We start from the raw sequence: 18,511 nt of genomic DNA, 5'->3' as shown, positions 1-18,511 counted from the left end.
ACTGATTGTGTTAAATATAGAGAGGTGGCATGTGAAATTAAAGCTGCTGGGCTTGACTTTTATGGACAACTACAGTATCTAGGATGATTTGTATTATGCACTCAAGCCTTAAGGATTAAAGTCTTAAAGACTGGATCCCTTTCACATGTTGGCAAATATATTTGGGGACTTTTTATTTTTAATAAAAGCGTGTGTGGTATGAATGAGGTGTCTGTTTCATTTAAACTTTAGTTTGTGGTACTTCATGGCTCAGCGCGCCCTGGGTGGCTGGGCATGCTGGCACTTGTGGTTCTCTAAGTGGTAATGGCAGCTTGGGCTGACTGAGGCCTGTAATTCCACAAACTAAAATAGTATTTACTCTATTATTACCCACTATATTACCCCACACCCACCGCTTTTTTTTTCTATTCTATTTTTTAACACTGCATGGAGCCTGCGGGTCCGATGGCTGTACTACCGCCAGACTCACCATGCGAAGTTAAACTTGACCACTTACTGATGCAAGAGATACGGCAGAAAAACAAGTACCTTTGAAGCACACAGAGCTTAACACAGACGTTACTGTGTGCACTCCAGTTTGGCACGCCCCTACTGTAAATTGCCTACGGCAAAACGTTCCTTCCCCGCCCAGTTGACTCCTCGAAGCCAGACCCTGTAGAAGTGCCCATTGCGCTCACAGGCACGGAACAGGGCTACGTTCCTTGATGAATCAGGCCCGATGTGTCTAGATCCCTTTTAGCTAAGGTACCCGATACATTCACTGCATGGAAAATAGCACTTACTGTGTGAGCCTGCTAGATCCCCTTCTCTGAAAATACCTGTTTCTCCATTTTGGCTGGTTAATGAACTGGAAGGGGAAGGAGGGAAGTTAAGATTATTTTCTTTTAAATGATCATTTGTACCCCCAGAGTACTGAGGTCATTTTGAATGATGGCATTTAGCCAGCTCATACTTATTGTCTTATATTACTAACGTTGTTTGGAATAATGGTAGTATCTGTACAAATTAACATGAAATGGATAGTATAATATGTGCAGTGTGGTTTGAATTGAGTTTTAAGTCACTCTAAAAAATATTTATTTAGCCAGTTATTTTTTATTTTGATAAAATGTACATATTAGGACAACTTTTTAAGAGTTGATTTCTCTTCTGATTATTCATTAATGATTCATATGGATGAATACACATCTAACAACAAGATAATCTTAGAGTGAGAAATGGAGGAAGTAAAGATACAGGGTAGCAGATGCAAAGGCTAGAGTTAAACCTTTTACATTAAAATGTTTGGCTACTTTCTTTTTATATTTTTTTTATTATTGTAATTACTTTAGTCAGAAGATCCTGGAATCATCTTTGTTGTGGTGGCCATGCACACTACAATTTTGCCATCCAATTAAGGCATTTTAAATGCGATTAGACATAATTTGTCAAACTCATAGGAGTGTGTTTTAGATGTATTTTTACTAGTATGTCCTCAGAAGGTCTGTGAATGTATTTGAGTTGCCAACCAGCCAGTAATAGTGAAACATTGGACTAAATTTATTAAAGGGTGTTTTTCAATACCTGCTTCTGAAAGACTAGGTAGCTGAAACAGAGGAGGCACCATTGACTTATGACTTAGGTGTAATCATTATTTATTGATTAGGGGGCAAAATACTTTCTATATTATTAGTTCATTGTTATTGGTGGCATGCGGGCAGCAGTTGGAGATGGCTGAACATTAGATCAGCTCTGTGTCCTACATCCACATAAGCTTCCCACAAAGTAAAGGCAAAGGGTGGTTATTACAACAAGGACAGGGGTGTTTAGAAGATCTTCTGAAAACCATCTCAGTTCAACTGCTGGACCTAGTGAGATTAACTGTCATTAGTGTTGCCATGTCTTTTCCTCCTTTGTTGATCTCAGCTGTCTCCTTGGTGACAGCAACTGCCAGAGCACATGGGGAAAAACTGCCCTGGCTCTTTTTCCAGTGACAATCTTGACACTAAAGAGGAGCATCGGACTGCATACAATTATTCCAAATGGACAGATAACCACAAAAAGGCCTCCTCTAGAAGCAGCAGACGAAGACGCTCGGTTATGATAAATGGTGAAGGTCAGTTAATATTGCCAGCAGGTGACTGTTTTTTACAGTGACTGGTTCATGTTTTGTGTCTCTACCTTCTGTTGTATCTGCTGCCTAATAATAGCCACACTCATTTTTCCCACCAATTGTTATTCTGCTATATTATGTATTATGTGGTCCCCCCCGTACATTGTAAGCTCATTAGGACAACTTCTGTTTCATGTCATTGTTTTTAATTTGCTTGTGTCATGTTATAATCCCTCAATGTACAATTATACACCAAGCTATTTATACATGGGGCTATATTTACTAAACTGCGGGTTTGAAAAAGTGGAGATGTTGCCTAGAGCAACCAATCAGATTCTAGTTATCATTTATTTAGTACGTTCCACAAAATGATAGCTAGAATCTGATTCTTCAAATTTTCAAACCTGCAGTTTAATAAATATACCCCATTGTATTTATAGCTATGTAATATGGAAATTAACAGCTTTGACTAGGCTGATCATGTGACTGGCTTACATCATAAATGATAAATGATGTCACTCATCCTGGGTATAAAAGTTAGTGCTTGGTACAGAATAATCAGTTATCAGCTGCCTATGAGTAAGTGCGCACTGTATATATTCACTATTTATTTCCATGGCTGCCACTGCTAGATTACATATTGTATAGTCCAGTGGTTCCCAAACTGTGTGCCGTGGCTCCCTGGGGTGCCTCGGCCAGGGCCGCTTGTTAGCAAGACAGGGGACTTCTTGGTAAATATTTTGGCTTAGGGGTACCTTGAAAAAATTATGGAGACCCTAAAGGTGCCTCACACTGAGAAGGTTTGGGATCCACTGGTTTAAGGTATGCAACAATTGTTTCTTTTTATTTAATTATATATCTATCTGCTATACACCATTTTCTAGTAATAATTTAATCAAGTTCTTTCCCACACTTTTTTATTTCTAATATTATTTCTACAATAACTGTGGGTAATAACAGTAATGATAATGGTTTCTTAAACAACTTGTAATTACTGTCAGAGTAAACTATACTTTTAAACAAAGGATATACCAAATATGATACTGTGAGTAAACAAGGTTATAAATAAAATATTTTGTGTATAAAGAAGCAATTTGAATTTAGCTCTGTAAAGGGTGCTAAGAATATAACTATTGAACGGATGTGAGAGAGATTAAATATTAGACACCTGTATGTACATAGCTGTAATCACTTTTGCACTTACACAAAGTTACACTTTAAATGTTGTTTTTGTAGCACTGAAACCAATCAATAACTGTAAATCAAACAATCAGTGTTATAATAGTTTATTAAATTAGGTCATTCAATAACAGGCAAAGTGTATTCAATCATATCTCCATCATCAATCATCCGCATTGCAAATGCATAATACATTTCATTGTATATTTACAGCAGGGTTCCTCAACTCCTTAAGCACCCCAAACAGGTCACATTTGATTGAATTTGCTCAATCATGCACATGTGAATTAATGAATTTTGGCTGGATCACTAATTATCCCACCTGTCACTGCACAATACATGACCTGCTGGGAAGATTGAGGACGTATTTCAGAAACCCAGACACACAGAAATAGATCAAAAGGCACATAAAATATTGCACTATATATTTTTATTAATAAATTATCTCTCAGGATTATTTTCAAAAAACTGAGTTGAAGATTTTAAGTAAAGTGCAGGACCATAGATGCAGCTTTTCTTTGAATAAAATGTATAAATTAGGTTTAGGTGTCACTAATTAAAAAACAAAAAAAAAAACCTAAATAAAATAAAGAGTCCTGACTAAAACACTTCACTGCATGGGCTATTAAATAATGGGTGTAATGTTTCCTAAACTGTGGTAGACACTAAAAAAGTAAACAAATATGAAGTGATCCTCCGGAAAAGATTTATTTATTTGTTATTTACAAATGCACTTTTTTGTTGTAAAAAGTAATAATTTGTTTTCAAACCATATTTTAAATCTATGTAAATGAGAGTCCTACCATGCTGCTGTAGACATTTATTACCCCCATCCTAAATTTACATACCGGGTAGATTAACACATAGGATAGGCGACCATAAATGTTAGGTCATGAATCTTATTTGGAGACAAGGCTGACTACCTGGGAGTATGTTGTTTTAGTCACAATTACTAAATATTATGGTTAAGGCTAATAATATGACTTAATCACCACATACTGAATTCTGACCTAAACAGCCAGATGAATATCAAATGAAAACTTCGTATGTAAAGCAAACAAAGTTAATGTGGGAAAAAATATACAGAACTGTTTGTCTTACAGTCTTTCTGCAATAACTGAGCATTATTAGAACCTAAATGATTGGCTTTTTAAAAACAAGCACTAGTGCAGGTAAATCCTAAATATACATTTAAATCCAAAATATTGTTAAAATGTATTGTGTTGAGTCAAACCTTCTGAGATATCTGTCATTAACGGACAACATTCATTAAATTGTTTTGCAGTGTATTACCGAGCTAAAACGTTCTACCTAAAATAACTAATAAAATCAGTTCACATTAAGACATCATTTTAAAGATTTAGGTTATTCAACCTGCTGCAGTGGAGTGGGGTAGATGATAACTTAAATATGGGGAAGGGGAGAGGGGCCCTGCCTGTTAAAATTGTACTGGACCCCACAATTTCTGGTTGCAGTCCTCGTGGGGAGGAAATGCTTTACTCTTTTTATAAGAGCTGCAGTGGAAAGTCAGGCTGAACTATGTATTTTACCTGCATGGTTCAAGCCTGTAAATTGCAATATTGGAGTTTACTAGTCTTTTAAGGTTATGCTCTCCAAATATAGAATTTAAACAAAATCTGAATAAGTGAGAACTAGATTCCAATACAAATACTGTACTATTTGGGATGGGAATAGTTATTTGTAGCTTACAGATTAAAACTATTATATAATATTAATGAGTCTCTGAATGTATTATTTATAACAAGCAATTAATATAGCACAACCTCCAAGTGTTCTGACTTCCAGCATACAGTAGCCATGCAAGGGGTTTTCCCCACCAATGATCAACTAGCATTTTTTCGAATATCGCCAACCTCCAACATAAATCAGCATACTTAAGAAACCAACACAAAACAGTACTTGGTGTCTAATAACAAGCCCTCTATGAAGTCTGGTGCCATTGTAAATGTGTAAAATTATTATCATTTCTGTAATGATTATATTTAATCATTCAGTCCCTGCCCCATTGGAACTTACAGTCTAAATTCCCTACCATGCAAACACACAGTAGGGTCCATTATGAGTCAGCAGCCAATTAAACTTCAGGTATTATTTTGGACGGTGTGAGGAAACCCATACAAACATAGGGAAAATATACAAATGCCACACAGATAGGGCTCGGATTGAGGTTTTCACCTATTGCTGCAGCATTTAGAATAGTTATTAATTTCTGAACACTAGGCACTGTTTTCCAGCCAGCTGTCCACCTAAATCTTACATCCATTTCCTAATCTTTCTTTCTAAACTGTACACTTTTTATCAATTCAATTTTTTAATCAGAAAGTACAAAACAAACTGTGATATTTTGAAAAACAAACAAGAGCATGTGTTACTGATTTTTTTAACAGACAGTTATAGAAATATTACCTACACTTTCCCTTTCATAGAGTATCCTTCCAAGACTGGAAGCTTCAGCATATCCCTATACGGTTTATGAAAGTCCTTCCAGCTCTCCATAGACAATCTTATTACCAAAATGGTCTCTCTGTTGCATTCTAGTATATTATCCTACTACCTTCTTCTTTCCAGTCTCCAGGCCTGATTAATCAAGGCATGCATACTGACCTCAACGTGCGTTCGTTTTCTAACGTACATAAATCAGCTCTGTGCACTCCCAAATTCACCAAGGAACAGATCTGAAGATACGTGCGCTGATGAATTTGGGTGTAGGTCTGCTGTGCTCTACTACACAAGACACTGCAGAATGCATCCAAGATCTATGGGGATTATAAATTCGCAAAAGAATGCACAGAAAAATAAATTATTGAATGTCACCTGTTAATAATATAAGCAATTATGATAAAACAGTAAAAAAATAAAATGCCCCCCCCCCCCCCCCCCCAAATACATTTATTAGGATGTCTACTGAACATAAAATACATCATTACCGTTGCTCCTGATTCCAAACATATATTATAGTATGCAAACCAGACTGTCATCACCAGTACTCAGGACTTAGACTAGCCCTGTAGCTGGAGCAAGAGATACAGCAAAAAAACAAGTAACTTTGAGATGCCAATAGCTTGACTTGGACATGGATGCGTGTGTTTGAGTTTTGCACACCCCTACTCTAAATTGACTACGGCCTAACACCCCTTCCCCACCCACTCCCTGAAATAGTAGGCTGTAGTAAGTGTCCTTTGCGTACAAAGACAGAGTGGACATGGCTGCGTTTACTGGCGTGGTCCAGTTCTGGGCATGAGCAAAGAAATTTTGCGCATGATACGCTCATAATCGACAGATATGTGCCATGATGACTCAGGCCCCCCATGTTTAAAAAATAGAACATAAAAAGGTCCCTGACAATGGATGCTGCAATCATGTTGTTACATATATTTTACCAGAGTGTTCAGAATTTAAAAAACTATTAGTATTTTCAGATGTCAGTGTTGCACCTACTGACATTACATACATGTAAAGTGGTATTTTTTGTTATCAAGTAGACAAGATGCAGGAACAATTTTGTTGTAGAAGTCATACATTACATGATGTAGAGACCATCATAGTGAGGGCATGATAGAGATTTTTTAGAGAGACCTTCAAATAAAAATGTCACATTCCAATGTACATGTTCATCAATTACAGCACTTCTGGTACATGTGAATAATCCACACAGACTCCTTGTCTCCTGGTTGTACTGTTTTCAAACTCCCTTACTGTAGTCCATGTTGGCAAATATTTTTGTTAATGCATTTTATTTTAAATGCATCAATATGTCTATAGTAATGGTATATTATTGCTCAGGATATAGCAATAGTAATCATTTTACTTCTACTCAGTCAATAGCTCCACCATGTCCAACAGCTTTTATACTTCACTACTACAAAATTACTCTTGCATCTGATATTAGAAAGAAATTCTTACATCCTCAACATAAGAGGATAGAAGTAAATGAGAAAACCACATTTGCCAGAGTTTACAACGTTAGTTGTTCCTGGCTAGTGACTAGAGTATCTCATCCTAAACAAATGGTCTCTTATGTCCTCGGTGTTGACTTCACTACTTCCAAACCATATGACTTTTCCAGTACTGATAGCTTCCTTTAATTTCCGCTTGGAAACAGTCAATGTGCCAGGGTTCTCTGTTGTGTTAGGTCCTGTCAGCAGAAGGTAACAAGCATGTCGGCTGCGTTCAAACAGAGCCGCTGAAAGAAGCAAGGAGAAAGAACGATGTGAACACAAACCCCAATTCTTACCATTGCAATAACTGCATGCCAATGTCATGGTTACAGGACACATAATTTTTGTAATGGACAACTAAATCAAATAAAATTCAAAGTTAATCTGCAAAGACATACTGTAAAACAGGTCAAAGTCTTGTATTGAAATTTGAAAAGAGTAACATCAGCATCAGAAAGCAGTGATAAAACTTATTACAATAATGTACCCATATCTTTCAGAACACAATTACTTAAATTGTGTCATAACAAATGCCTACATTTTGTGGTATGCACTGTGAATTCACATTCTAAATCAATGATTTTCAGGGAGATCGCAACCCTGTGCCAGTTTATAAACGTGCTCAAAGGACCACCAGAAGTCACATTTTTCTGCTTATAGTTTATAAACTAATACATCACATTTTATATCCGTATTTTATCCCGATTCTTCTCTTAAAAAGCACTGCACTATTATTATAGTAGTGATGTCCTCTTTCCCTGCAATAACTCCACAGGTTGGTATACCATCCTAGCAGACAGATATGTAGGATAGCCAATTCATAGCAGCACTGTTTCTGAGAAGGTGGCTTGGACATTGAGCCTCAAAGCTGATTGGCCTCCATGGTTCAGTGAACATTTTGCACTTGGAATGGAATGTTAGTAAATGAGCCCTAATGTCTTTAAAGCTGGTACAATTAATAGTTCTACTACTCTGCCACCTGCTTCTCTTTTCATTGATTTAACATTAAATAAAATCTGCCAGCAAGCAGCTAAACAAGATCTGCGGCAAGCAATCAATTAGACATGTGGACCTGTCTCTAATGGACAATATAGCATTATGTCTCTCACTCAAGATTTCATTGGGTGCTATACGAAGAACTAGGACTCAAAATTCAATCTTGCATATTTCAATATTTGATTAACTTATTACAGTATTTATAGTGACTACATTAGCAATAGTCAACCAGTTTGTCAAGACATGTTTGTGTACCATAAAATCTTGATGTGACACAAATAAGAGAATCATGTAGGGTCTGTATCAGCAGGTGTGTCACTACACTTAAATGGTTGGGAACCACTGACCTAGATGCAACAAGTCATAATGGGTTACATCTATTAAGCAAATAAAAGTAACAGCAGAAATAAAAACTCTGAATAAAGCTGTCCAGGAATCCAATGTGGAAAACTGTTCCACATTCATAATAATCCGCACACTTCATGTTTTGGAATCAAGTTAGAGCTCTATTCCAAATCACCTGCAATCTCACGCCGCCTCCCTTTCAGATATCTTAAATGATAAATTTGTGGTAATGACAATGATTTGCTAATTATCACTAATTGCACACATACCAATTCTATCCAGTCAACATTTGTGAACTTGGAGTCTATATATACCAAATTTATAGGCAAAGACTATTTCAGAAAGATATGGGTATAAATTATTCAGCACAGACAACCTAGATTCTCTGCATATTACCATAAACACTCAGCGAGACCAGCCATACAAATTATTACCTTGGCCAATTCTCAAACCAATGTTATTTAATGTTTCAATTTAATCTTTCAAATTAGTTTTATACCCAAAGACTTTGCAAATAACGTGTTGTATTCACAACTACAAGTAAAATTCAGAATGATCTTCAGCCACCCCCCACTTTTGAGATTACCTGTCATCTTAAAAATTACTTGACATCTGTGAGTAAGTTTGGTATTACACAAAATAAGATTTTATAATTATGTTAAATCCATTTCTCTTAATCTATTGGGGACACCAGACAATGGGGTATCGCATGCAGCTAGGAGCGAGGGCATTTCAAAGGGATTTAACGCAAGTATAAAATCTAATTTTCTCTTGCACCCAACTGGGTGATCTTGAACATTGGGGACATCCCCAAGCTACCCTACGGTGGGATTAAAACTCAGTAGAGGCGGTGCAGAGCACCGCCTCGAAACTGGTATCCTTAGAAGCAAACACATTAAACCTGGTAAATGTGTAAATGGAGGACCAGGTGGCAGCCAGACACAGTTGCACAGTCAAGGCCGCATGCTGTTCCGCCAAAGAGGCACCCACCAACCTGGTGGAGTAGGACCTGATATTTTATGGAACAGGTTGCCCTGCTCCCCTGCAAGTCTGAACCATCACATAGACTTTCGGCTGACCCCACTCATTTACAGTCTGCTGAAAGTCCTCTGGGTGAACAGTCTGCCTGCTCAGAAAGTGTGCCTCCCAGTTGTCTACCCCTGACTGTCATGATGGCCGCAGCGGTGATAAAGAAAGAAAGAGCTGGACTTGGGGAGGTCTGCTGCTGCTGGCATGCTTCAATTAAAGGAGAAAGAGTATGCCAAGCAGGAGGGACTAAGGATCCCCCAACACCAATATGACAGCTCCCCTCATACCAAACTAGTGCTTAGCAAGGCATCACTGTCACAGTAACCTCTACCTGACCTGGCCCCAGGCTAACTGTAATTTAAAAAATAAATAAAAATAATAATAAATAAAAAACATTATTCAGTATCTAGACTTACCACCAAACTTAATTATATTTTCAGTATGGTTGCTTAGTTGAAGAAGAGCATGTGGTTGTGATGGGTGAAACATGTACAGGTGTACCTCTGGCTCCATCTAAAATGAAACAAAGTGAACATTATTTTTTTTCTCCAATTTAATTTTCTCCATTCCCTATATGTGTGGAGTTTGCTTGCTTCTATTTGTGGCTTAGTGGACCTTTAATTCACTTACCTGTGTAACTGAAGCAAGACATGGCTAGGGTAATAAAACACAAGTTATAGTAAAACTATAAACACTATAGTAACACAACATCCCACTACACCTAGTCTGCACTTAGCAAAAACGCTCCCTAATTTGCTTAATTCCCCCCATCAGAATGTTAAACTTTTGCACCCCTGCAGGTGCCAACCCATCTTGGCCTTGACTCTGTTTTTTTGAAACTGCAATCCACACACTACAGTTGTGTCAGACCATTGTATATGCCGTGATTAGTAAAATGGAGACCAACATGGAGTAGGCAATGTCCATATGTGAACAACCTGTTCAATGTTGTTGTAGCGGACATCTGCAGCAAGTGCAAGGACTTCTAACTTCAGCTTGCACTTAATGTTCCCTCTCATTTAAAAAGTGATGGCTAAGCTTGTTTTGTATAAAAGTAAGTATACAAACTTACAGTGCTGTTGGAATCTGTAGAGTACTCTCCCCAGAATAGGAAAGTGGAGCGATGATCTCCAGTATTCAATACAGCAGGGCTTTGACTGGCAACTCCCAAATTTATTTCAAGCTCCCACTGCATAGCTCCACTGTTGCTGTCTACAATAATTACCTGATAAAAACAGTTTAAAGCATGAATTAGTTTACAATCAGATAAAGGCAATTCAAAACTAAAAACCTAATATCAACCTAAAATGAAAAGTATGGAATTTACTAATTGGTTGGAAATGGAGCAATTACATGAGTTTCACAAGGACAGAAAGAGTTAACTAAAATATTAATTAAGTATATATAATAAATATGGGTTAATGCACTCCCTACTACAAATTATATGGATAATACGCTGCCTGTCTGAAAAAAATACTTCTACAGGAGTTAGGAGCATCCTTGGACCACTGAAGACACCTTCTCACTAGTGTGGAGGCAGATTTGTCTTTCTTTTACAGTAGGACAGAGGACAGCAGATTGGAAATGTATCTTATAATTGAAAACAAGAAATATTACGACCGCATAAAGCATTCCACATTCCCTGAAGTTTTTTTAGGGGGTGCAGCCATATACATATTGTAATCTATAGTATTTAGGAAGAGGTGAAAAAATAATATTTTTTATGGGGCACTCTGGGATGTTTAATATAATTAAAATATATTCAATCTTTATTAAGCCTCATTAAAACATTTGTTAATCCTGATTACTTGGACAGTTTCAAAACATTACAATGTATAAAACCAAATCAATTACGTGACTGTAAAAACGGCTATGCTTTGTTGATTTATCTTATAATGTCTATTCCGTCCCAAACCGTACAATGCACACAGCTCCTACTCCTATCCTCTCCCTACTCAGGACTATACAATCTGCAATAATTGCAATTTATTCACCAAAATGCTTTCTACTATGCCCCAGCCAATCATTAGGCTGTTACAACATTGTCTCACTTCCAAGAAGTTTGCTTTGTCCCCAAACTAAAATGGTCTGGGTGTATAGTTAATTTCTCTGTAGCCAACGGTAGCCCTTACATTCAACCCCTATATGTCACATTCACCTTATTTTTCTTTGTATCATTTTGCGTACATTTAGTTTTTTAGCTTACACAAAACTCATTCAACACCAGAAATAAGTACATGTGGATAAGAAGTTGAGCACCTATTCATGTTTCAATGTCCTGCAAACTAATGGTTTATTTAAAAAAATGTGAGCCATCTATGTACATTGACATAATACATTTCTATTTGTATAATAAGTACACCAAACCTTCTTTCTGTTAATTCCAGTTTCTAGCTCCATCATTATGGACAAAATATCTTTCTTGAAATACCCCAGTGCTGGTTTGCTAAAGAAAAACAAATAAAACATGTAGTTAGCAAAACAGGAGTAAAATGAAGTATTGCATATACCACTGTGTACAATTTATTGGAAAAGCAGAGCAGGTGTTAGTAAGACAACTTAGATTATATAAAAATGTAGATAAAATAACATCCTATTAAGCAGTTATGTGCAGAACATGTTCAAAACATATTTGCATAATGAACATTCTCCATATATGGCAGTAACAACATCACCCTAGTCATTTTGAAGCTTTGTTACAGAATATTCTAGGTACAATTCTGGTGACTGAAAAGGCCATGACATATGGATAACATTAGTGCTCAGCAAAACATTGGGCGACCACATGTGCTCCGTCAACAACCTTGTGATATTTTAAGCTGCCAATTGTGTTTTCCCATAGTTACCTTAAAATGTTTGTTGTGTTCACAGACCACAAAGATCGAAACTTTTGACCATCAAGCAATTCTGACACTTCTGATTTCACAACTAAAATGTTGCTATAATATCTTCCAGGAACACTCAACAAGTACAGAACTTTACCAGAGCTAAAATCATAAAAACGACATACATCAATTTGCATGACATAAATTAACCCAATCAAGAAAAACTAAATCTGACAGTTACACTAATTATACATTAGTGAGGCCAAAATTTGGCATACTGGCAGCTTGTGTGTGCAATCTATATACGAGTCTGCAATTTTTTTCATGCTATAGTTGTGTAGTGTTATACTACATTGATGTTATAGAAAGCTTAATTAATTGATACTGATATTCTGCGTTTTTCATTGTGACCTTAAAAACAGTAGTATGAAGTCATATGACTCACTAAAACAAACAAATCTGGTAATGAAAAATACCTGGAAGATGTTATAATCGGTATAAAGCCAGCAGAAATGTTCTTTTGCGCCTGCCAGTCAGGATCATGCTTGAGGGATACAGATTTACTTTCTGGACCTGCAGTATTTAAACACAGGTCGCTTACAGAATATCCAGCAATAGAGCTCCCTGTGAAAATAAAGAATATTTTGTTACCTTTCCAAATCTTACATTTGCATAACAAATGACTGCTCAAATAACAAAAATATTTTTAAATAAAAAACAACAAAATAAAAAAGATGGTATTTTTTCCATATTACATCTGTAGTAATTCTGATTATTTTGAATACAATAATTCTGAGCAGGGTACCTCAAACATTCACTAATGCTGCAGTACACCAACAGTTACAAATATACAATTTACATGTAAAATTCTTCACTCCCTTTTTTAGCATTAGGCTGTATTGCAAATGAGGGTGGAAAGCTAATAGTCCCTCTAAAGACAAAGCCAGGGTTAACATTAGGCAACGTAAAGCAGTAGTTTAAAGAGACAACATTTTGGGGCCCCTACAACACTGAAAGAGCACCATTGTGCATTTCATTTAGTGTTTTATATTTCCTGGCTACTGCACTGAGTGCCTGTCTCCAACCTCATCATGCATTTTCTGGCAGGTAACCTCATTAAGGTAATTAGACCTTTTCATCTCAGTGGCCAACATGTCTTTTTTTTTATCTTGGATACACAGCAGTGAGTTATCACCTTTTCATCCTGTGTGTTGGAACCTGTCTGGACAATGTAAACAGCAAGCGATTTGGGAAATAACTAGAGATGGTCACTGACCCCCGTGTTTTGGTTTTGGATTCGGTTTTGGATCTGGATTACCGTCGTGTTTTGGTTTTGCAAAACCGCCATTGCGTGTTTTGGTTTTGTTTTGCTATTTTTTGGGAAAATCCATGTTTTTGGGCCTAAATTAACCCAATTTAGTGCTCCAACTGTTTTAGAGACAAGTAATCTGATTGTTGAGGTAATAAATCATCCAAAAAAACAGTTTAATTCTTCGTTGGTAGGCCTATTCTACACACAAAACAGATTGTCTTCCTCTCCATCTATGCATATTGGCAATGCAGCCATCATCTTTGAATGTATATTACACCCTACACTTATAGTTAAATATGTAAAGAAATGGAAAAAGCCAGTTTGGTTTCTGTCTCTCAAGGCCCCCCTCCACTTGTATAAAATACCAAAAAATTCAGCCATTATAGATTGTACAATATTAATGGACATGGAGAAAGACAGTTTGGTTTCTGTCTCTCTAGGCCCCCTTCCACTTGTATAAAATACCCAAAAGATCAGCCATTATAGACTGTACAATATTATGAAAAATGGACAAAGCCAGTTTAGTATCACTCTGTCTATGACACCCTACCCTTAAGGATAAATTGCCCTAACAGCAGCCTTTCAAGATGGTATGTGATATGGAAATGCCACAAGTCCCTTTCCTCTTTGGGGGTAGATTGCACCCTACACTTACATAGAAAGTTTTAAAAAGATGTTATCGGCATCATCTTCAGCTTAATCCTCACCCTCATCAGTGTGTATGTCATCATCACAGACTATCAATTCATCGCCGCTTGAATCCGCCATTAGAGAACAGTCAGTGCTTGGATGTCTTGGATGGTGAAGGCCTTCCTCGTGGAAGATGTAGTTCATTTTTATAAACATAATTTTCTCCACATTTTTGGGAAGTAACCTTCTACGGCGATCACTGACTAAGTTCCCTGCTGTGCTGAACACTCGTTCAGAGTACACACTGGAGGGTGGGCAGCTTAGGTATTGCAAAGCAAGTTTGTACATGGGTTTCCAAATGGCCTGCTTTTCTTCCCAGTAAGGAAAGGGACTGTCTGACATTTCCATATCAACTACCTCTTGAAAGTAATCCTCCACCATCCTTTGCATGTTTATACTCGTAGTGGATGGAGTTATGGGCAAAGTGACACATTTTTTTGAAAAATCCTTCAAACCAGCCCAGATGTTAAATTGTTCTGGTCTGCCCCCTGTGTCTTCCCTGCTTCTTTTTTGGAAATTTAATTTTTTACGAGCAACAGCTTGAGAAAGTGAAGGAGGACACGTCGTCAAGCCGAGGCCCAGTTCAGCGGCCAACTTGCTGAGCAATAGCTCCTTGCAAAAGTTCACATCTCGCTCATTTACAAGTAAAGACTCAATGTAGGTTTTAAACCTTGGATCAAGCACAGTGGCCAAAACGTACTGATCCGAGTTCAAGATCTTAATAACTCGAGGATCATTGTGAAGCGAATTAAGTACTTGATCGACAAGGCCAACATACTTTGCTGAATTGCTTGCTTTCAGCTCCTCCTTCATTTTCTCAAGCTGCTTTTCCAATAGTCTAATTAAAGGAATGACTTGGCTCAAACTAGCAGAGTCTGCACTCACCTCACACGTCACAACTTCAAATAGTTTCAGCACCTTGCACAGCACTGAAAGGATTCCTCACTGTGCAAGAGTGAAATACATCCCCCCTCCTTTCCCAATGTCATGGCTTGTGCAATATGCTTGGATGGCTTTGCGCTGTTCCTCCATCCTCTGAAGCATGTACAGGGTGGAATTCCTCCGAGTTACCACCTCTTGCTTAAGTTGGTGGCAGGGCAAGTTAAACTGCTCTTGGAGCTGCTGTAATCTCCTACATGCTGTGGCTGAATGCCTGAAATGGCCTGAAATTTTACGGGCCACCGAAAGCATCTCCTGCACCTCACGGTTATTTCGTAGGAAGCTCTGCACCACCAAGTTGATGGTGTGAGCAAAACAGGGAATATGTTGGAAATTACCCAGCTGTAATGCTCGCACTATATTGTTGGCGTTATCTGAAATGACATACCCTGGGGAGAGTCCGAGTGGTATAAGCCATGCATCAATCACATCTCTCAGTTTGCGTAACAAATTGTCAGCCGTATGCCTGTTAGTGAAGCCGGTGATACAAAGAGTGGCCTGCCTGTGACAAATGTTACGTAGTGGTGTACATGCTGCTGCTGTTCCTGCTGGTGAAGGTGAATGACCAACCCAGTGGGCTGTCACAGTCATATAGTCTTTGGTTTGGCCACTTCCACTTGTCCACATATCTGTGGTTAAGTGAACAGTGGGCAGAATGGCATTTTTCAGCGCAATCTCTACATTTTTACACACTTTTTGGTATAGTTGTGGAATAGCTTTACGGGAGAAATGGTGTCGCAATGGAATTCTGTAACGCGGACACAAAACCTCAATTAACTGTGAAAAACCAGCTGCGTTTATTGTGGAGATTGGACGCAGATCTAACACTAACATTGCAGCCATGGCGTCTGTGATTCGCTTGGCGACTGCTGTCATATTTGCTTCCCCTCGCAAATGATTGTTTCACAGTTAATTGCTGAAATGTAGGACTGCTCATTTTATTAACCTGCCTCTGGGATGACGATTCACCCCCAGCAGCAGGACTAACGCTTTCTTCAGAGGAATCAATAATAGTGCCAGAGTCATCCAGCCTTAAGTGGGATGCCGGGCTAACTCCGAGCGCTACTGAGGATATTGATAAGGATGGTGTAGTGGGTGTATTTTGTAGCCGTCTGTATGTCGGTGAGCGGAGGGTCTTAGCTGATGAGGGAGTGCTTGTATTCTTTTGGGAAGAACTTTCAGCTTTTCCCAACACTTTGCCATGAACTCTCGTTAAATGGCGTAACATAGACGAGGTTCCAAGATGGTTAAGGTCCCTCCCTCGACTGACTGTGGCTTGACATACACTACAAATGGCTATACAATTGTTGTCTGGATTTGGGTAGAAATAATTCCACACATAAGAAGTGGATTTTTTTGTTTTATGCCCAGGCATGACAATGGCCTTTTTCTTGTCACGTGCCAGAACTGCTGCCACTGGTGCAGGACTTACACAAACAACCTCATCCTCATCAACATCCTCATTAGCGCCCTCGTCGCCTACACAAATCTCCCCCTCATCCTCTTCTAATTCCAAAGTGGCATCCTCAATTTGGGTATCACCGGCTACACTCGGGCTATTAAGGCACACATCAGCAGAATGCTCACGATTAGACATCCCACTGTTGGATGGACTCTCCACAAGGATTGTTGTCATTTGTGAATCAGAGCAAACATTCTCCTCTAATGCCTTACTGTTATCTTACAGCTCGGCTTTGACGCGTAACAGTAGTTGTGCACCAATTGTAGGCTGGGATCTGCCACTAATAGCCAAAGGTGAAGGCCTCATTCTCTCTTTGCCACTGCGTGTGTAGAGTGGCAAGCTTGCAATTTTTTTTTTATCGTCACTTAACTTTTGCTCAGTTACACTTCTTTTTCGCTTCAATGCAGTAAATTTTTTTTGGGTTTTTGTTTTTTGCACTAATTTGAAAACACTCTGTTGGTTGACATCGCCTTGGCCAGATGACGTACTGGGAACACTAACATCAGGACTGGTGACAGAACCTGGTTGCTCATTCAGATCATATGTGGACTGCTTTGAATCCATTCTGAGCGCAAACCACTGGGGAGTGCTAAAAATTATTTGGTAGATACTGCTGACAGATATGACTTTTGACAGCCAGAAATATTAATGCACAATTATGGAGGACACCCCAAAAGCACTGAGGAGTGCTAAAAATTATTTAGTAGATACTGCTGACAGATATGACTTTTGACAGCCAGAAATATTAATGCACAATTAGGGAGGACACCCCAAAAGCACTGAGGAGTGCTAAAAATTATTTAGTAGATACTGCTGACAGATATGACTTTTGACAGCCAGAAATATTAATGCACAATTAGGGAGGACACCCCAAAAGCACTGAGGAGTGCTAAAAATTATTTAGTAGATACTGCTGACAGATATGACTTTTGACAGCCAGAAATTTTAATGCACAATTAGGGAGGACACCCCAAAAGCACTGAGGAGTGCTAAAAATTATTTGGTAGATACTGCTGACAGATATGACTTTTGACAGCCAGAAATATTTATGCACAATTATGGGGGACACCCCAAAAGCGCTGGGGAGTGCCAAATATTAAGAAAAAATAATAAACCTCTATCCTCCTCTCTGAACTAGCGATTTTGGTTAGAGCAATTGCAAGAACAATATTGTATTCTCTGTCCCTGCTCTAATCAGCCTATGACTACACCCTGCTCTCTCCTTCTGTCAAATGGCGATGGATTGCTGTGGAGGCGTGTATTTATAAAGTTGAAGTATCGCGAGAACCGAGCCCCGGGATCCGACAACGTCACGATGACGTTCGGCCTCGATTTGGATTCGGAACGGGTGGGAGAGTACAGAGCTGCTCAGCTCGGTACTCGGATACCCAAAGTTCGGGTGGGTTCGGTTCTCGGAGAACCGGACCCGCCCATCTCTAGAAATAACAGACTGGTGTAAATTTATGTTAAGTATAAATTGCATTCAAAATCCAGGTTTAGAAAACATATTAAATCCTGATGCTAATCTTTGAATGTAATATTTCAGACGCTCTGGTACCTGGAAGCAAAGGGAGCTGGTTTACCCCCTGCCAACATATGAGTCAGAAACTGTATAAAAAGAGCACTGCCTGATTAGGTTTTGTATCAGTCTATCTTTAACTTCTGGAGAATCGCCAGAACCTC

The 18,511-nt window shown here is 38.4% G+C and overlaps 1 protein-coding gene across 4 annotated transcripts in view; it reads right to left on the bottom strand.

Annotated features, from left to right (window-relative positions):
- Nucleotides 1–3,362: 3,362 nt before the first annotated feature.
- FAM234A (family with sequence similarity 234 member A) overlaps nucleotides 3,363–18,511 on the bottom strand; it is a 44,037-nt gene continuing 28,888 nt past the window's right edge. For all 4 annotated transcript variants that reach the window (XM_075179892.1, XM_075179893.1, XM_075179890.1 and 1 more), the window contains exons 7-12: nucleotides 12,902–13,049; nucleotides 12,447–12,587; nucleotides 11,968–12,046; nucleotides 10,673–10,825; nucleotides 10,017–10,113; nucleotides 3,363–7,475 (exon numbers count right to left, since the gene is read on the bottom strand). In XM_075179892.1, the coding sequence (XP_075035993.1) occupies nucleotides 7,270–7,475; nucleotides 10,017–10,113; nucleotides 10,673–10,825; nucleotides 11,968–12,046; nucleotides 12,447–12,587; nucleotides 12,902–13,049 (824 nt within the window). In that variant the 3' untranslated portion in view covers nucleotides 3,363–7,269. The remainder of the gene's footprint in view (nucleotides 7,476–10,016; nucleotides 10,114–10,672; nucleotides 10,826–11,967; nucleotides 12,047–12,446; nucleotides 12,588–12,901; nucleotides 13,050–18,511) is intronic.

This window comes from Mixophyes fleayi, chromosome 7 (genome assembly GCF_038048845.1).
Source record: "Mixophyes fleayi isolate aMixFle1 chromosome 7, aMixFle1.hap1, whole genome shotgun sequence".
NCBI classification, from domain to species: Eukaryota; Metazoa; Chordata; class Amphibia; order Anura; family Limnodynastidae; genus Mixophyes; species Mixophyes fleayi.
Note: the sequence above shows the minus strand (reverse complement) of the source record. Positions and strands in the feature narration are given on the sequence as shown.